Consider the following 19071-nt stretch of genomic DNA (forward strand, 5'->3'; position numbering starts at 1 on the left):
GGATCTTTATCATACTTTGTACGAAAATTACGTTGCACAGTTACCGCAGACTTGGATTCTTCAAACCAAAACACACAGCTAACACGCTCGGGACCAGTGAAGGCAGCCATATTTGCTGCAACTGTCGCTAGCGCTTGCAGTGGCTTGTTTCTGAACTAAGTGTCCTACGTAAGTCAAAACTTCATGTATTTTGCTACAAAATGACACCAAAAGCATGTGTGTAAGATAAATAAATTAATCAATATGAGTTTTCAAATTTGTAAAGTTCTTTTTGATACACTCTTTATTACATTTAGACAACATTATAGGTTAACACAAATTGAAATTTTAGATTTAGTAGTAATGCTGAACTATATAGCATTAATCATGATGTGTTCTGTCGTTCCAGTAATGTCATGTTAAAAATCTCAATAGTGGTATATTTCAGTATTAGCTTTTCTATAATAGGCAATATAATAGACTTTTCTATAATAATCGTTCGACATCAGTTTTTAGGATCACAAAGAAATAAATATCTATTTCCTTGCAAAGCACACATGAGATCTTGCATACATTCACATATTACTTTCTTCAGCGCGACAAAACAGTCGATTAGCCTATTTTCGTCTTAGATATTCTTTTATCCGTTAAGCACTAATAATGTACAGTATATTAAAAAAAAACAAGAAAGTAATACCTATATTTTTTCACATTTATTGTTAACCAGTGGCGTATTTAAGACGGGCTTCCGGGCTTAAGCCCCCCCCCCCTCAAAATTTTATTAACTATTTTAAAGTCAATAAAGTATCTTGCAGAAATGTCACATTTCCATAAATAAAGCTATCCAAGTCTCCAAAAAGAAAAAAAAAAGAAAAAAACGAAATCGTAAATATGTCACTGTTGATACCGTACTATTTTCTTATTTCTAAATGTATGAATGTTTTCTCTTCAAAGACCATACCCTACCACCATACCCTCTAGCACGTCCCTCATGACTCAGTTCGTTCTTATCCAATTTCCTAAGCAATTTCTCCACCTCTTTTTAAAATTTAAAATCGTTCTTTTCTCTTCCACCGTTTCTAACACCCTCTCATTCGTTTTCTGCTCCACCCAAATAATTCTCTCTTCATTCTTCTCCATACCCACATTTCGAAATTTTCCGGTCTTTTTTTTTTAATCATTTTTCATGATGCCCATGTTTCTAACCCATACAGTACAACACTCCGCACGAAGAATTTTTGAGTCTTTTTGTCAGCTCGTTATTCAAAGTCCCACAAAATAGTATTTTCTTCCTACGAAAGACTCATTTCGTCTTTACATGTGGTCCTTAAATATTTCTTATAAAATGTGCTATTTTTTTTTTATTATAGCACCATAACATTAGACCTTTCCCATCGACCGTAGCAGCAGCCCCGAAAGCCTAAATATGAACTTGTGCTCGCATGTCGGACAACATCCGCACAAACTTTTTTTTTTTTTTTAATTCATGTAATTCGTGTTTCTTGGCTACCCCGCGATCTTACTTTACGTCAAAATTAAAGAATAATGTGTTCAATTATTATTTCTGCCAAAAAAAAAGTGCAGAGCATAGACTAGAGAGGATGAAAATAATGCGAGCAAAAGGATTAATGTGCGTAAGCAAACACTCGTATGATGTAGCCTACCTTATTAATATATCGTACAACATTAATGATTATTTTTTTAATTTATTTGTATATTTTATGTCCTATTAAATATTTACTGCAGTAAGTGTGCCATGCAGGCAACAAGTGAATTGGAAAATCTCCATAACGTCCCATGCCTTTGCCCCCTAGTAGAAAGGAAACGGGAGAATCCTGAAAAAAAAAAAAAAAAAAAACAGACACGATGTTTCCATCCACAAACTAACATAGGCTCTGCTCGATTCAGGGAATTGGCATAAGTGATGTTTTACTGAATTCATCGTAAATCCACCATTAAGTTACATTAAATTAAATGCATTTATCTCTCATTTAAATGTTTCACTCGAGTCGTTTTTATTCTTAACAAGTTATAATTGAACACGTTTTAAATGTGATGTCAATGTGATTTGTAAGATTACAACCAACAATGGAATTCAGTCTTAGATGTGTGTGCATAGCCTCATAAATATGTTTATAAATTGATGTTACGTATAAAACTTTAGCATAATTTTGTCCACCTGCTAATAAGAAATTAATCCTTTGAGCTGGCACGTAAATCACAATTACCTACCCTACTGGTGGTGTTTAAATAATGTCGTGCTAGAAACACTTTTGATGCTTCTGTTTAATTTCTAAAGAATACTCTATTGATCACATAGCAATCCCTCTTTTTAAGGCTCTGCACTTAGCGAGTGCGTGTTCGTTACTTCACCTATAGGGTAGACATTTAAATAGCAAGTTCGACCTTGGGTTTCCGGCATGAAGAGATAAGAGAAATGAAATGAAATGAAATCTTTAAATTTTACGTCCCAAGATTATGCTGGCTAGGCTAAAAGAGACGGGGATGATGAGAAATGAATGAAAGGGTGGAAACGGGAGAAACTGGGAGAAACGGGAGAACCCCGAGAAAACCCATGCACACGGTGTTTGTCTACCACTAAGCTCACTTGGCGCGAGCTGAGATCGAACCAATAATCCTATGCACCAGAGGTGAGCGCTCTACCGCTGAGCCGCCGCGGCCCCATTGAAAGATTAAGCGAAGAATTCTAGGATGTAGGTCTATGAAAGCTGTGGAACCGTCGCTTTCCTGGGTAAGCAGAATAATGCGTTAGGAAAATTGCGTGAAAGTAAATAATGCAGTAAAAATTCACTATGAAATGAAACTCACTTATTTTATAGTTTTTATGTAATATACATATTTGCCACAGAATTCAATATTTCTTCAGAGTCTCAATCAGAAATACAACAAACAACATGCATTATTAATATGTATAGAAATGTCAATGGGCTCAAAAATTGCCATGTGTTTAGATCTTAGATTTTTTTTTGTCTGTGTCTGTGTATGTGTGTGTGTGTGTGGAATTCATGAATTATTAATTAATTTAAAAAAAAAGAATTGAATTAGAGAACTGATTTTGCATTAAATTGGAATATAGGCAAAACGAAAGTGTTTTAACTCCATTTGGCACTCAGTTCTACCATACAAAACATATTTATTAAAGTAAGCCCAATGTTTAAAATAAGTGCGGTAACGTGTTAAAAATAAATATCTCTAAAGAAAACTGTTTTATGTTTTAGATAATTTACAGCCATCAATTATATGTTTTTTTTTTTTCATCTGTCAGATTTTCCGAAACATTACTCGGATGGTGCTATTACCAATTTAAGCTTCGTTCAATAATGTTTTAAAAGAGAGTAGAAAATGAAAATTATGAGTGTAAATACATTTGGTTTGGGTGTGGACAAGTCTTTATCTTTTAAGCTCTTTGATTAGTTTACGTAGTCTGCATAATTTTAATTTAGATGAAAGGAAGTTTTACCCAACAAACCCTTTTATCGACCATTCATGCCAGTCCTGTACGTTAAAAGAGTTCCCACATACTCTTTTATGTTCGCTTTCCAGACGTATGCATGCTAAAATTGGAGATTCTCTGGCATCATCTTTGCTCTTTATGTAATAGAGGGAAATTAAAACGTGTTCAGTGCTGACATTACCTTGTTGTTAACCATCACATCAATGTATATCCTGCATAAAACTCAAAATATTTCACTCTTCCAATTGAAACTTTTAAATAGGTAGTTACAAACCATTCCTTGTAATAAGCTTTACCAGCAAAGTAAGTAAATGATAGGATTTATGTTAAAGGTTTTGTAGTAGAAGTGAAATGTGTCTGTTTTCTCTCGTCTTTTTTTTTCGAGGTGAGTTTTATTTCAGGAGAAGAGCTATCCCGTACTGCTTTGTAATCTGTAACATTATCCATTTAAAAACATCTGTAGTCAATAGTGAGCTTTTCTTACGTATGATTGACATAAGAAATAGAATCGCGTAACAATACTATTAGTGCTGCATTTTCAAGTTAAAATATGGATAAACTGGGAATGTGAAGCAAACAGAGGCACATCCACGGGGTCCACCGGGTCAAGACCCACAAAAGAACTTCCTAATTCAATATTCATTTGTACATTTTCTCAACAAGAACTATACTCGTTTAACAAGGAAATGATTGATGTAGCATGAAAATCCAATCTTACACTTCATATGTACTATTTCTATCATAAAAACCATCAAGTTTTAGCATATTTTTATTAGAATATAACTGAAAATATTTTACAATTACTCATTGTCTTTTCGGCTGCATAGACGTTCTTGCTTGTAGTATTGGAGGCCCCTTACCCAAAGAATCTTGGACTTCTCCGAAAAAAAAAAAAAAAAAATCTGATCTATCGCCTGAAAACGAACATCTGAAAAATCTACTACTTAAAATTCAATCACTCACCTGACAATTAGACATTTCTTACATGCTCAAGTGGTAACGCTCGTAACTTCGTATGAGATCGGGATACAGTAAACGCCTTCCTTGGCGAAGACTAGACATGCCTACCAGATATAACATCATACGGAAAGAGGAAACGTTCGCCGACTCCCAAATGAGTGGTCATTCGGTTCAGTAGTGCATGTGGTATATCAGGTGAATATGAGGTAGACTGGGGTGTGAATATGAGGAAGACATTGTGATCTTCCATTACTTTCCAAGACTTCCCAGAAATTGGTTGGACTCCATCAGTTAGTGTTCATACCGTGGGATTCAGTACCTTGCGGTACCGGTATGTTTTCTGGCACCAAAAGAGAAGCGTGAACTTGCCCTCAAGCACTCATGCTTCAATACTGGAGACGCCGTTCGACTCCCATTCATTATAAAAGTTTCCTCCCAAAGAATATATAAGTGGGAGATTTACTTTTGCTTATTGGGCTAATGGGTATATCTAATTACCTTTCTTTAGAAGAATTTTGAATATACTATTAATGATTTGGAAAGAGGGATGCTGATGTCAGTCATTGCAATCACAGGTCGATTTTAACGCTTCGCTTACGAAGTTGAAATACTCCTGTAAAACAAAGATATCAGATATTTTCATGCTTTGGTAGGTACTACTTGCATTGATTTACTTAAAAAGCAGTAACTTTACGGTTTGTTGGTGTTTTCTAACAGAACAGAAACTGAATGTTAACAAGCAGCCCGAAGAAGAGTTTATGTTTACATTTGTTGCTTAATGCATAACAGGCTCAACTTTCACAAAGTTTGTGTGAGATGGGTTCGACGAAGAGCACCAGGCAAAGCATTTCTCAGGCGAATAATCACTGGAGATGAAACGTGGATGCATCACTTTGAACCAAGAGCAAACGCGAGAGCATGGAATGGAAGCAAACCTGATCTCCTGTCAAGAAGACATTAAAGAGCCAACCTTCTGGAGAAAAAGTGATGCTCCCAGTGTTTTGGGACTCGCAAGGGCCAATCGTGGAACGTTGTCAGGAAAAGGAGTCAACAAGAAACATTAAAAGTACAGTGATATGCCGGTAAGCAAGTTGAAGTATGTATTTCGTAATAAACGCAGAGGTCGATAATCGGAAGGTGTTCTTGTGTTGCATGACAGTGCGCGTCCACATACCACCGCCCACACCGCTTAAACTCTTCAGACGCTGCGTTTTGAGGTGTTGGAACATCCTGCTAAGAGACTCGATCTCGCCCAGTTGGATTAACGCCTATTTTGTCCACTTAAATATGCTCTCAGAGGCCGTTGATTCAGCTCCGATCAACAGTGAGCAAAGCGGTTCATTTGTGGCTTGCTCGGTTCACTCAAAAGCAATTTTTTTTTTTTCAGTGGATATCCGAAACCTTGTGCAGCGGTGGACCAGGTGCATTGAAAAGAAGGGTGGCTATGTTGGAAAATGATATAAATAAAAATATTGTCTCTTGTGGTAATAAATAATAAAAATTGATTGCAGATACTTATCGACTTATTCTCGTATATACATGTATACAATTAATGCTCACAAGAAATATACATTTAAATAGATCTGAAAATGAAAACAGTAAAATGAGGAAAAGTTAAATTCTTCGTTTATTTAAAGGATAATAATAATAATAATAATAATAATAATAATAATAATAATAATAATAATAATAATAATAACAATAAGAAGAAGAAGAAGAAGAAGAAGAATTAGAGGAAGAAGAAGAAGATGAGGAGGAAGAAGAAAATGAAGAAATATTTTCCGTTGTCAATAAAATCCGTTAAAAAGCAAAGATGGCATAGGTATGCATCACCCTTAAGTAATGCTTTTAAGCCTCTGTTTCTCGTTATTAACAAAATAAGGCTAATTAATTCACAATTGTTTAATATCGACAATTTTTAACATTAAAAAATAAAGTGGAATTTTAGTATTTATATTTTTCTGTTTTCTTCCTCACTTTAAAAGCTGTGGCTTCAATACGTTTATGGTTCTGCTATTATTTTAAAAAAGTCCAGCATTGGCAATTAAAGAACTTCATTCCTTTGTTAGGATCAGCAAAATAATTTTAGGTCACGTTCCTCTTTTTTTTTCGTTTAAATTAGATTTTTGTTCTTCAAAATTCCAAGTTTTCACCTCCAGAGGAATTTGTGTAATAATTATTGCTTATTGTGGCTCTTGTGCGGAAATATATGTGACAGAGGCGTGTAAGTGGTTTTCACGTAATCCCATCTACCCTTCCTGTTACTCATACAGCAAATCTTATCTTCCTCATAGTAGTACTTTTTTTTTTAAGAATGATTCCACAAAAGCGAAGGTTGGTGCGCTTGTTACATTGTCGCGTGGTTTGGGCTTGAGATAGAAACCCGGAAATTAATTTTCCACTCGTTACTCGACCAGTGATACGCATCATGTGAAAGCCACATGCTGGGAGGCACCGCCAAGAGACGCGTTTGCCGTTATTGGACGCAGCCTCCGCGCACAGTTTCTGACGCTTCTCAACGCAAATCCTTTATTACTTGGGAAACTTTGTTTTGCAGCTGAGAGATCTAAAATTAAAATTCGTCTCCTATGCGACTCCCTTGCTTCACAACTAACCATTTTCCAGGTGACAACTCATCCAAAGGGACTACACATGTGGAACAAACTTAATGCAGACTACTGTTTGTTGCAATAATGTCTGAGAGCGAATTCTCGACAATTTCTTGGTTTTGCAGCAAGAAATTCCTTTGTTTTGTTTTAAAGTATGCCTGGATCTCAGACATTACACATTCTTTGCAGCAGTTCCAATGCAAAATAATTGGATACAAATATACTACAAATTATTTTACGTTAATCAGTGATTAACATCGAAAAAAAAAAAACACTATATTTAAAATTTCGGAAATAAAATCTATAACATTTTAACAACACTGCTAAAAATCTAAGATTATTTATCTTGTCAATCTTCTGGCAAATAAATCAGATTGTTTATGATTTAAAAGAAAATTGACACCCAGTTTTACTTGGTTATAAGAAGAGACATCTATGGCATTTTGTCCAAATAATACATATAAAAAATATAATGCTTGGGTTTGTAAAGTCCTTACAATACAATATTCCACTATTGTATTAAAAACACATGAGAACAAGTATGTGTAGAGGAAATTCTCTAACCTATTTTTTTGTGATATGAATAGAACATATTTATTTATTTATTTATTTATTTTGAATGATACTCTTATGTATTACTTTTCTACTTCATTATTCATTTCAGGATTCATAGAGGAAGGTAGTCAAGCATTTTAGCGCTATTTAAGCCGGATTATTTCAAGTTTTCTCTGGTTATTTAATCATTTGCCCTTTAAGTGTGTGTAGATCACTATAAACTTAAAATAACGCAAATTGCATGTCAATATGGGCCGCGGTGGCTCAGTGGTAGAGCGTTCACCTCTGGTGCTTGGGGTCCCGGGTTCGATCCCAGCCCCCGCCAAGTGAAATTTGTGGTGGACAAACACCGTGTGCGTGGGTTTTCTCGGGGTTCTCCCGTTTCCTCCCACTTTCTTCATTCCACCATTTCATTCATTTCTCATATTCACCGTCTCCTTTAGTCTAACCGGCATAATCGTGGGACGTAAAACTCAAAGATGTCATTTCATTTTTTTTGCATGTCAATATATGTTTTTACGGTATTTCTTATCTTCATTATTGTTATTATTTGTATTGTTAGAAAATATTGGCATACACTAATGTTACAACATTAAAAAAAAAAGCCAATACGCGCAGCGACCGGCATGTCATAAAATAATCTAGTAATCCTGTATTTAGTAAGAGATTTAAATGTTACCAGCAAATTATTATTATTATTATTATTATTATTATTATTATTATTATTATTATTATTATTTGCTGTAATCTATGGTAATCATTGGTTGATATTAATTTGCTCATATTTTCTATTTTTCTATTTTCTATTTTTGTTTAGTTATCTGAAAAGTAATTGTATTAAATCTATACTAAGATATATCCTTTTGTGCAACACTTAATTATATAAATTCAATACTCATTACCTTGATTAGCAACTGGATCCGTTACACGGAATTTTGATTCTTAGACGTATATGCATTATGAAATTCAAATTATTAAATTGTATTTAAACTATTCACTAATAAAAACATCATTTATTGTAAATTTGTTAATAATACAAGTTTTTTTTTTTAACTAAAAGCAAAGCTTGGACAATTGAAAACATTATCCAAATTATTACTTTGATTTTTTTTTTTTTTTTTTTTTTTTTGCACTATAGACTTAAACCAGATACCTGTCACAATCCGGTTAAATAATGTCCTAAAATGAGAATAATAATGTGTTTTTACTATATTGTTATTTCAATTTAATATAAAGAAAATAATATGAAGAGCAATATTGTTGTGTATAACTTAAATTTATATGTACATTTTTTTTCGTTGGAGTACTGATTTCTTATTTTCTTAATGTGCTACATACTGCTTTTTTTTAAATTAAAGGAACACTTTTGTTGATACATTTCTTTATTGATATCTTATTTTAATTGTGTTTATAAACTTTCTAATGGATTGGACAATTATCATTTTCTGGGAATAGATAGTGTTAAACATGTTGTATTGTAATATTATGTTTATGAAAATATTACCATTTACTCAAGAATGCAGAAAGAGAGCAACACAAATAGAGTATAACTGTTATCTAGCCAAGCAACTAAGTCTAATGAAAGAAAAGTGTTACTCCATTTATTTATGTTATAACGTTTTCTAGGTTACAAAAATTTATCTCCGTAAAGCTGATTTACAGTTATCATTTTGTAACACGCTAGCTTCAATCAAAATAGTTAATAACAATTTTTACTATGCTATTTTATGGTTTTATCATCAGATTGCATTGTTTTATGAAGTACAAAAACTGAAAAGTGGAATTACAAATTTTGTATACAAATATTTCTCATGATGTAAATATTTTTTTAAATATATATATTTTTTTTTACTTAAGTAACCAATAGCGCTTAAAAAATGAGCGAGATTATCTTCAATATATGCTATCTATTTGCATAATGCTGGCATACAGTTATCTAATTCAACATAACGAGAGCTTCGTACGTGTGATCAGAATTATCGTCGCCGTTAGGACTTGGTTCTGCTTAATATTATATTAGTGGGATAATGGCATTACTCGCGGGTTAACTCAATCAAGCCCCATTTCTCTGCAGTCAAAGCGAGGTCGAACATCGATTTGGGAGAGTGCAGAACATGCATGTTAACAGCGGAAATCAGACGCAATGAAGTCAAGCGGCCGGTGAATTGGCCAGTTGCTACACCCTCTTGCAATAAACATGTTTGTTGTCCATTGTTCTTTTATGTACAGCTACAGCCGTTTCTATCACAGAGAACATAACAAAACAGGCTTGTGTATGTATATTGTGCGAAAATGAATTACAGTATAGGTGATTTTTTTTTTTATTTTGTGTTAAAATATAGCGAAGAAGATTTCTTCAACGCATTTTGCATACTGAAAACAATATTTAATATTTTATACTCCAGATAATTATAATTGCTTAGTTAGGATTTATTTGTATGGTGAAATGTATTATTTTTAAGAAAATAAGTTTCATTTCATAATACAAAGCCATTAAAATGAAGATTTTTAGTGTACATATGCGTTGTATGACATAATTTTGAAGCGTATTCCATTTTTCCTAGATGTTTGATTCTCACTGATGTAAAAAATGTTATGTGTGTTTTCTAAATAGGCAAAACACTATTCAAATTCTGATGCAAAGTAATGTGTGATTCTTAAAGTGTTCTATTAGATCGATAATGTTGTGAATCCGGCGTCTTGTAGTCTCAATGATACGTATGATAAAATCGATTGAATGTTGATGGAAGATTGCAACACAGGTATTGAGTAGAATTGCACAAACAGAACAACACGAAAAAATCAACATTATAATATTGTTTATAACACTCACAAGTAATAAGTGGAGTCAAAGATCCTTAGCATTAGAAGTGAAGATTTACTAATGTGTCAACATGCATCTCGACTAGATTTGGAGTTTATACTCCGTCCAGTGCCGTAGCTATGTGAGACGTGGGCCTACAGCTTAAAGTGAGGTCCGAACCACATGATCTTCTCAGCGGGAATCGAACTGATGTCTTATGTGGCCCTCTCAACTAGAGTTGCATAGCCAGCATAATAATTAGTTAATAGTTAGGAATATACAATAGTTAGTCTCCCTATTATGGAAAAATAAGAAGATAAATGTGTAATACTGTAAAATGGAGTTAATTTTAAAGAGTTGCTCTTCATTGAAAATTGTGTAATGCGGATTGTAACACAGTGAAACATGTACGTGCGTATCAGAAAATTAATTTAGTATGAAAGTTTCAAGGTCTTGGAAACTTCTAAACGGAATGATTGAATATGTATTATCATTAAATTTCGAGAAATAGTGTTGATGTATGCAACACAGTAAAGATAGCAACGACTTAGCGTGAGTTTATACGAATAAACATGTCAGAATGTGCTGCCTAAACAGGTATCAAAATTTATGGATTATTATATATTCAACCTACACTATAGAGTACAATGATGTGTGTTTTTTTTTTTTTTTTTTAATGTCTTCTAATCTGATCTTCCTGATCGAAACAGTTTGGGAATGATCAGGTAGGTACCACTGAAAAGATAATTGTATGATTATAGTAGTCGTCTTAGTTTCAAGCAGGATAGCTAAAATAGATTATATCCTTAAAAATCATTTGGTATAAAGTAAGTGAGCCCAATTTGTCTTCAAGTAAACATAAATGAGTCTTATTACTTTGTTTTTCTAAAAAATAAAGCATGTTCTTTTTCTTTCCTAATCGATAGTCGGGATGACGAGGTTTAGTTTTTGCAACACAAATAGCACTTTATTTAGCACGGAAAATACACAATCTAATTGAATTTCTGTCAACAGTTACTGGTCAAGCAATCTCAATTACATCTCCTGCATCTAAATTATCTGCAACTTCATTACATTTCAAAATATTTATTGTGATTGTTAGACTTGAACGTTACTGCAAAAGTTAACAATAATGGTTAGGATTCCACCTTAAACTGTAGGTTTATGCATTATATAACCTTGCTGCTGAAAATAGGCGCTGAACTTCAACAAAGAAACAAAAGCTAATTTTAATAGGTATTTTGACAACATAAACGTTCCATTAAACATTGACTAATTGATTATTTATACTATTAAGCAAGTAATAGAGCTTTTCCATTCGCGTTCATTACCCCATCCAGTTCTGACAATAATAAAACATATTTTTAAATCAACAAACAGTTTTGAATAAGCAAATGCGATAATATTATTTTGTTTCCTGTAACTCCAGTAAATGCTTTGCATATTCTTATTATTTTAGTATAATTCAACAGATCTTGGTATTTACATTGTTTGTTGGGCAAAGCACATCTACTTTCAGAACATTTTCAACATTACCATGATAACTTTTTACAACGTTTAATACTTAATGATTGCCATAATTTTCATGAAATTGATTGTTTCAGTACATATTTTATGACCTTCAGACTAACTTCATCTTCCAGCAAAGTGATACATCTTTCCAGTGAAGCAGTCTTACGCATGCGCGTTCTTTTTGATCTCTGGATTTTTCGTCGTAGTTTTTTTTTTTTTTTTTTGACATTCGCTCTTAAGTTTCACCTCGTGTATGTTTTCTGTTGAGAAAATCAAAACACATTGGGTCTTATGCAGAGTCGTTCCGACGCCTGATTAGTGACATACCAAAGAATTCGACTAAAATATGTTTCCTGCAGTAGTCAAACCTTTAGTATGACGCTAATCATACTCCAAAATGACTCTGCATAAGGCGGATTGAGTCTATTGTAGTAAAGAACGAAGCATTGAGAAGAAGACAGCAAGTCATTGCCGGCATTACTTACGAGCATTTATATCGAACATGGAACAAGAGGTCAATTAGATATACTGTGTACATGTTGAGATCCGACAAATAGCGTTCAAAAAATAAAGAAAACGTCATTATCTAAGCATCAGAAAACATAAAAACTTTCGAAACTACTTAATAATTTTAAGAAGTCCCTGTATTTCAAATTGTAGATAAATTTAAACCTTTAATGTGAAATGCGTATTTTATCTTTATTATTTCAATTAACTGCTTTTAAGTTACTACGCGAATTACAGATTCCTCCATCTGGAGAAATGCTCTACCACAAAGTCAATTGTAAATGAATGTTTGGGAGCTTTGTGTGAATTCACTTCTCCGAAGCTGTCCTGTCAATTTGTGAGTGTGATTACTTGTTGGATATAACGGATTTTCTATTGTCACATTTGCCAAACAAAATCGTGAATACAGTAATTGTGTTTTCTCTCTTTACCAGGATAATTCAGTGCGTTTGTAATATGTATAATATATTTTGGCACCATTTATCCACGTGAGAAATGACAGGAAGTAGAGTTAAGTCGTGTACTCATTACTGCTGATCGAACATGACATGTGGTAAATGCAAGCTCTGGTAAAGTGTGCCGTGCTATGTTAACCAAATGCGTGTTCATTTCATGCATGCATGAACTGCAATGTTTTGGAAATTTCTCTATTGTCCATCGAGCATAGAGCTACTTTACTATTCAGCTCGGAGCATTTTCACTTTATTACCAGGAACGTCCGAGTTTGAAACTCACAACAAGAACTCTTCATAGTATTTGATTTTACATGTATCCGAATGTCACTAATTGAAGTGTTTAGAGCTTTAATTTGTAATGGCTCTTTCTTCTTAATTCATCCTGAGCTTAAGATTAGTTCTAATATTGCTTACACATATGTTTGTTTTTAAACTCTGTAAATATTAGCTCTAAATATACGAGGTGCACTCAAAAAATTCACGTAATATTGTTGTAATGTTGGCAATTGTGATGCAGTCTCGTGTACAATACAGTCCTTTGGTTGTCTGATTATGAAATTGACAAGTGTGAATAGGTTCATAACAGGTAGTGTACGAGTAGCTGAACGGAAGGCTGTGTGGTGATCAGTTGGCACAATGTAACAGATCGAGCAACGTACAAGCGTCAAGTTCATGTGCAAATTGGGGAAAATCTGCTTCAGAGACTTCGATAGCCTTAAAAACAGTTTACCACCATCGCATGTTTATCTCTTCGCAAAGCTAAAATTGGGTCTTTTCCGTTTCGCCAACGCAGAAGATATGAAAACCAACACGGCGTCTTTACTTCCGAAGAAACAAAAATATACCTTTTGTCGGTGCTTCCACCAATCGCAGGAGCGGTCTAACAAGTGTGTGTGTGTGTGTGTGTGTTCTGAAGGTGCCAATTTTGAAGGCAATTAACTAAATTTGTACTTGTATAGTGGTAATAACGTGCTACAGTAGAAGTTCGGGAACTTTTTGACTACCACTATACATGGTATAAATGTTTATTATTTATTACATATTTTTTCTTTATTGACGTTTAGTTTTACGTTTGAGCAACAAGCCTATATGAGACGTAAACCTACAGTTTAAGCTAAAATCCGAACTATTGTAATAAGTTCAATGCTCCAACCGGTACTCGGACTCGAGACTACGTGCACCAAAGGCAACCGTACTAAGGACTATCCTAGCTACTACAGTAGTCCGGAGAGTTTTATTGCATATAATTAGATATACCAGTCATAGGAAAGAAGTTTAAACTGAAAATGAAATAATGAAGGTGGGATGGTTATTTCGGAAAGAAATAAAATAGAACCTTCATAAGTAAGGATACTAACCCAAAACTCGCTGGTAGGAATGACGAAATGTCTTTTAAAAAATAAAAACGATTCGATTCGACGAGAGATTTGATCTTCTGCCTCCTGTTTACGAATAAAAGAATCTAACAATTAACGTACACCTAGCCGTTTTCTAAAGTTGTATTCTTCATAATGTATACCTTAAAATTAATGACAATTAGAAGAAATTACAAGAAAGATAGTGGCAGATTTACCACGGGCAGGGGGATCTAAGCTCGCTTTTTTGAGTGACAAAAATAATTCAAGATATTATTTATATATTTTTGAAAGTGCATTGTAAACTCATGACACGCCTATCATAGTCTGAGTTCTGGTTGCTCCCTCTTCAGCTTTTCTTTTTCTGATGACAAAAATAATGTAACCTTTTAAAGCACCATTTTTCTGATCAGACTGTTTTTCTTTTTAATTTGGAGTGGTTTCGGTGTAGGAAACACGGGTTTAAAAAAAACATTAATGGGGTCTATGGCATATTTTATGGTGTTTGCATATAGGGCCTATGCAAAGTTGCGAGTTGATATCTGCAAAGTCCATTAAAACCAGATAGAACCAACAAAACGCGACGAATGTCAGCGTACTTGCACTTTTGCATTCGTTACACTTCTGTCTAACACAGAAGAAATAAACAGTTCAAAACCTGTCCACCTAAATGAGCAAAGAAGCTCAAAGATGACAACTCCGCGTGCAGCAAGTAAGACAAAGAGTCCAACGCTGGCTTACAATGACATCTAGTGGGAAATTCAGAACTTCATTAGTGAAAGGGCATCTTAGCTGATACGCAAAGCTGTTTTTCTATGTCCGAATTAGAACCTACATGGTGCAATACAAATTCAAAGTAAACTTTGCATATATGCAAAGCTACGCGCTAGAGGGTTAAGTTAGTATGTATATATTTTTGAAAGTTTATTGTAAACTCATGATATACGTGTCATAATCTGGGTTCTGGCTGCACCCCCCATTTTTACCTTCCAGATCTGCCACTGACGAAAGAATTTTTGCGCAAAATCATTAAGTAATTATATCACGAAGTGCACAAAACTAAGTAAGAACAACTATTTTTATACTTATTTTAACGAGTAATTGATCGTATCTAGTATCATCACGATGCGTATGAAGAAACCACATTAATTAGTGGACTTCCCTACTAAGCATGAAAAAGAGTGTTCATTGTATACGTATGCAAAAACGAACTGTTTCGAACTAATCGTAGATTTTTATTTCTCAACTATGAATGCTAGGAAAAATATGATTGCTTAGTTTCTGAACTTCCCAAATAAATTATTATTTGTTTTATTGATTTTTTAAAACAAATATCTTTAAACTTATATATCTCCGTATTAAATACATATTACATGCTTACATAATACATACAATACATTAAATACATTGTATTAAATACATTATTAGCAGTTATCCTACTGTCTTTTTTTTTCCTCAATATTATTTTGTTTTGTAATTATCTGTTTTTCTCTTGCAGAGTCATTGTTTCTGATCCCCAAAGTTCTGTTCAACCTCGAGTTACAGATTCCAGAAGTTTAATTCAGGCTCGCCAGAAAGACAGTGTCGAATTGCCGTGTGCCGCCCAGGGATACCCTCTTCCAAAATACACGTAAGTATCAGAGTTAAATCAATTTTTGTTTCTTCTTAACTGAGTTTTTTTTTTTTTTAAATGAGGTACTCAATATACTCTTACAATACAAAACATTACTATACAGTTACACACAAAATACTCAGGTACTACCATAATGCTGCATAATAAAGTGGGAGAAAACTAAAATATATATGTCAACATAGCCTATATATTTTCTCGTCTCAATAAATATTTGGGACGAATAGTACTTAAATATATTTCTAATTTCTCTTAAGTGTTTCACTATGACGTATAACAATAATAATAGCCTTTGTCTGCGACTTTTTCAATATTTATATGGGGTCGATGTTCCTGTCTATAATTATTTTCCTCCACTTCCCTCTATCCTAAGCGTTCCCAATTTGGTTCATTGCTATTGATCCCATTCTCCCTAAAATAATCTTGTATCTTGTTCTTCCATCTCATTTTGGGTCTTCCCATCTTACTTTCACATATTACCTCCCTCTTTTCAACTGTCTTTAAAACATAGTCGTCGGTTCTTCGTTCTACAAGTTCCAGCCATCTCAGTATCCATTCTTGATTTTTTAACGGAATGGTCCTACCTTAACAGTGCCTCTTATATAGTCGTTCCTTACATATTTTATCCTTCGTCGTCACACTAAACATCTATCTCAATATCTCAATCTCCGCGACTTACATCTTATTTTTCTGGGCCCAGCACAGCACTCTGCTCATTCTTCTCCAGTTTGGCCAGCCAGATTTTATTCGCTGTTGGATGCAGGTATGTAATTCGCCATCCTGGTTGAGGTACGATCTAATATGTTTAAATTTCGAGGTAAAAAGTGGTCTTTCTCCTTGTTGCCGTGGAAAGATTTCACCTTTTATGCCGAGTTTCAAATATTCCACATTTGTTTTACTTATCATAATGCCTCTCTCTTCCATCACTCTTCTCCTTTCTTCTAGTTTCGTATCTGCCTTATCTTGGGATGTTTCGGGTAGAACGACATCATTTACAAACAGCATTCTCCATGGAGCTCTTGTTTTTACCTTATTCGCCAACACATCATTATCATGGATTGAGAGCTGATCCATGATGCTGTCCAACTTCTAAAGGAAAACTTTTTGTCATACCGGCACTACCTCTCACTTCAGTCTCTGCTCCCTTGTACATGTCTTTTACCAGCCGTACATTTTTTTTCTGAAACTTCCTTCTCTCTCATGCATCATTCAGTGGCAATTCTGTGTTACGTGCAGGTAACGACACACATTAGCGAGACTACTTGTTATTAGGAATTACCGTGATGGAATCATACGTTGACGTTTATACATGGGATAAAGCTCATTTGAAATTTATTGTGCGTAACATGAAGTAACGTTACATTTTAAGCACACCAAATCTATTGCTCAAGAACAAATCAATTTTGTCATAATTGTATTTATCATTCTTTTCATCAGCAAGGCTATATGACACGTCGAGCTACAGCTTAACGTGGAATCCGAGCCACATGAGTTCCCGCCTGGAATCGAACCCGGGTTTCCCATACCGAAGGCGTGTACATTATCCACATAGCCAGGAGAGAGCTCGGGTGATTTGTTTACAATCATGTGTACAGAAGCCAAACATGACTATTTATATTTTCTATTTATTTTCTTAAAACAAAAAAAATATAAATAAAATAAAGACAACTACTTGAGTACATGTTGTTCATAAAAAAATATATTCTTCAATTTGACAAATTATACCTTATTGTTCTATCCCATGTTCGATATTTTTTTATAAATACTTCGCCTAGGCAAAGAAGATTCCATAATATGTACTAAATATAAATAGCAATTGTAATCTCCGCTGCAAACTTCACATACGTGCCTACTTCTTTCTTGGTAAATACTTAAACCTCATAAAATAAAAAAAAAAGATAAACATAAATAAGTAAGTTAAACATTTGCAAACGTCATGGAAGTCTCATTAATGAATACTCTGAGTACCATATATTTGAGTACTGTCTGCAACAGAAAAAAAAGATACGTGAAAAATTCAACAACAACAACAAACAAAAAATAGAAAAATAAATAAAAGAAACTTAGAACGGGTACAAGATAAGCAGCTTAGAAAGACGTTTCACCTTTTCTTCTTGAAATAAAATTAATGAGCAAACATTTGATTCAGCATTATTAAAGAAAATAAAAGATGAAGTAGTTTATTTTTAGATTGGAATTCATTCGTATAAGATCAATATCGGGTAATATAAAGTCATATATTCACGAAAATAAAGGAAATTTGTTTTCTTGTATGATTTCTAAAATGTAAAGTCCAAAACAATATTTAAACTCTAAACGAAGATAGGTCACATAGAAGGAGAAATACTAGAAACTACAATTTTAAGGAATGTGAGAAACATGCTTCCTCTCATCTGTCTCCCTCTGCAGATCGACCATTATAGTTCATTAATTTAACTGTATAAAACCAAAGAAGGCGTCTTTCGAACCTATATTATTAGAGTAACTATCAAAATTGAAAGGTTGAAAGTGAGATTACGCCCCCTTTACTTACGTGGCAATAGAAAATGAAAGCTTAAATCCACCTCAACAAGTGCATATACTTCAATATCCTTATATTACAACATAAAGTATTTTTATTCCTTTCCGTATTTGTTCGGAAACGTTTCGTTGTCCTAGAATTAAGAAACCATTTCCGCTTGTCTTCTTGTTTAGATTTTCCGGAATAGATTGGCTATCTGATGTCTATGGGATTTAGGGATTCGAACATACTTAGTTATATGGTGTTGAAAGAAAACAACAGTAATCTTTGAGAGAGGTAACTTGAAAAGAAAGGGAATAGTTGTTCTTTGAATATCAAACATGTGGATGTAGAGAAGAATAAATTCAGAATATAAAGGAATAAATTTGTTCTTAATTAAGAACTGTGTATTTCTTATAGGAAAAATCATTCGCGTCCTTCTAGTTTTTTATTTTTTCTAAACATAGATAGCATTAAGATATAAACAAGTACTTAATAAGATATATATATATATATATATATATATATATATATATATATATATATATAATTGACCACCGAAGTTGGAATTATTCAAATTTTCGCCAAAATAAACTAAGTGTGTTTTAGAAGTAAAATGCATTATTTGATTTGAACTAAACTTGACATGGTGATGACGCATATAAAATAGTGTGGTTTGTACATCTTTGATGCATGGGCCACATCCCAACATGGGCCACCAATGTTGGGAT

At 33.6% G+C, this 19071-nt stretch overlaps 1 protein-coding gene across 5 annotated transcripts in view; it reads left to right on the top strand.

The window, feature by feature from the left end:
- LOC145688072 (cell adhesion molecule Dscam1-like) overlaps positions 1-19071 on the top strand; it is a 1774182-nt gene that overhangs the window by 1207796 nt on the left and 547315 nt on the right. For all 5 annotated transcript variants that reach the window (XR_014131839.1, XR_014131838.1, XM_081761792.1 and 2 more), the window contains exon 10: positions 15709-15840. Coding sequence is in view for 3 of the 5 variants with exons in the window: in XM_081761792.1 (XP_081617918.1) it covers positions 15709-15840 (132 nt within the window). In the remaining 2 variants the exon portion in view is untranslated. The remainder of the gene's footprint in view (positions 1-15708; positions 15841-19071) is intronic.

The sequence above is a fragment of the Thermobia domestica genome, chromosome 6, assembly GCF_964235325.1.
Source record: "Thermobia domestica chromosome 6, izTheDome1.hap1.1, whole genome shotgun sequence".
NCBI lineage: Eukaryota > Metazoa > Arthropoda > Insecta > Zygentoma > Lepismatidae > Thermobia > Thermobia domestica.